General features: G+C 53.8%; 1 protein-coding gene across 1 annotated transcript; it reads right to left on the bottom strand.

Moving 5' to 3' along the window:
* Window positions 1-58: 58 nt before the first annotated feature.
* On the bottom strand, window positions 59-2,315 carry LOC130588097 (sushi, nidogen and EGF-like domain-containing protein 1; the record flags this gene model as incomplete). The annotated part of the gene is made up of 4 exons (XM_057389055.1): window positions 59-277; window positions 716-853; window positions 994-1,275; window positions 2,271-2,315. Coding segments are annotated over 4 exons (654 nt in total), but the record flags the coding sequence as incomplete, so codon positions are not given.
* Window positions 2,316-2,321: the final 6 nt, after the last annotated feature.

The following is a 2,321-nucleotide window of genomic DNA, read 5'->3' as shown; positions in this document are numbered from 1 at the left end:
CCCACTTTTCCCCCCTTTACCCCTGAATTTAACCCCCAAATCCTCACTTCTCCCCAAAATTCTCAGTTTTCTCCACTAAAAGCCCAACTTACAACCAGCAGCCATTGTCCTGGTTTGGCTGGGGGGTGTCCACACCTGTCACCTGGAAGTCGTCTACCCTAAAGACCCAGCGTCCCGGGACCTTGACATTGGAGGTGGTGGTGATGTTGATGACGGCATCGGTTTGGGATCCGGGAATGTTGTAGAAGTTGGTGTCGTCACCGCTGTTGAAGCCCGCCTGGAAAATTGGGGGGGAATCCAGGACGGCTGAACTCACTCAAAAGGGTGGTGGGCCCCCAAAATGATGTTGGGATGTGAACATATTTGGTGTGGACTCGATAAATCGCATGGACCTGTCACTATCATCATCATCATCATCATCTCCAGGAGAAGGGTGGACAACCTCCTGTCTTCATCATCATCATCATCATCATCATCATTACCACTATCATCATTCCTGTCTCCAGTAGTTGGGGTGGGCCAACTTTTGACTTTCATCATCATTTCCAAAAGATTGGACTGGACAACTTGACCTTCCCAAAAAATGTTGTGGGCCAATCCTGGATCTTTATCATCCCCAGCAAATGGGATGGGCCAATCGCTGACCTTCATCATCATCCTCAGAAGATGGAGTGGGACAATATCCTCCCCCTTCTCCTCCACCCTCCCCACCTACATGCGCTGGGGTCCCTCCGAGTCCCGTCTCAGCGTCCCCGTCACTCGCCGCCCCCGTGGTCCACTGGATGTCCCAGTAGTTGAGGATGACGTAGAACATCTTGGAGTCAGTGATCAGCACAGCCTGGAAGGTGTTTCCCTATGGAAAAGGTCACAGAGGTCAAGGACAGGCCATGAAGGTCAAGGATGGGCTCTAAAGGTCAGCCATAGGTCGGTCACCAAGGCCACCAAGTGGTCACCAAGAGCCAAGGAGTGACCTCCATCCCCCATGGACATCACCTTTTCGGAGGTGGAGCCATAGTAGGCCACGTGGTCCCAGGTGGCCACCAAGGCCCAGGTGGCGGTGAAGGGGCTTTTGGGGAAGTAGTGGCCGATGTCCTGGCTGATGGCCGCCAGCAGGGCCGTCTCAGTGCTCTGGCGGTAGAAGATGTCCCCGCCCAGCACGTTGTCCGCGTCCGCCCAATAGGGCGCCACGAAAGGCTGCCCGTCCGTCATGGGGAGGGGCTCGGGGCTATAATGTCTGACAGGCTCATCGAAGGAGATCACCCCGTTGTTGTTCACCTGGAATGACACCAGGAGTGGGTGGGAACAGCACTGTGGGGACCTGAGATGGACCATGAGAGCACCCCGAGAACCACCACTCACTGAACTCACCAACACCTTCCAGCCCCTCAGGAACCACCACGCTCAGGAGTCCCCCAAGACCCACCAATCACAGGAAGGCTCACCCACAAGACACCCCAAAACCCAGTGAGTCCCTCAAAACCCACCAGCCTCCCAAGGGACCCCAAAACCCAGTGAGCCCCTCAAAACCCACCAACTTCCCAAGAACCAGCACCCACAGGACCCCACAACACCACCAACCCCAGGAACCTCCTAAAATCTACCACCCAAAGAACCCCACAACACCACCAACCCCAGGAACTTCCTAAGACCCACCACCCACAGGACCCCACAACCAAGCCCAGGAACCTCCTAAAATCCACCAAAGAACCCCACAATACCCACCAACCCCAGGAACTTCCTAAATCCACCACCCATAGGACCCCACAACCAACACCAGGAACCTACTAAAATCCATCACTCACAGAACCCACAACACCCACCAACCCCAAAGACCCAGCCCTCCAGGACCATCACAAACCCCATCACCAGTGTGATCCCCCAATTTCCACCAATATACCCCAAAACAGCCCCACATTGGATGAATTCTGTCATATTTCACCCCAAAATTGGCCTTCCAAAGCCAACCAAGTGCCCCAAGACCACCACCCAGAGGATCACCAAGGGCCACACCACCACTCACCACCCTCAGGATCCCCCAAGCCCCTCCAATTTCCCCAATACTTCCTCAAGATCCCCCGACCATCTGAAGATGTTTCAGTGCCCTCTATGATCTCAAAAAGGTTCAATTTTTGGGACACACACACACACAGACACACACACAGACACACACACACACACACACACACACATACACAAATGAAACAGAAATGGAGGGAAAATTGAAAAAAATGCAGGAAAATCCCAAAAATATGGAACTTGGGGTGACCTACGAAGGCGGTTTGGTAGGTTTTGCCATAGAAGGTGAAGGGAATGGAGAGGGC

Source organism: Malurus melanocephalus, unplaced genomic scaffold (assembly GCF_030028575.1).
Source record: "Malurus melanocephalus ecotype Western Australia unplaced genomic scaffold, MMel_1.1 scaffold_3334, whole genome shotgun sequence".
Taxonomy (NCBI): Eukaryota; Metazoa; Chordata; class Aves; order Passeriformes; family Maluridae; genus Malurus; species Malurus melanocephalus.
Note: the sequence above shows the minus strand (reverse complement) of the source record. Positions and strands in the feature narration are given on the sequence as shown.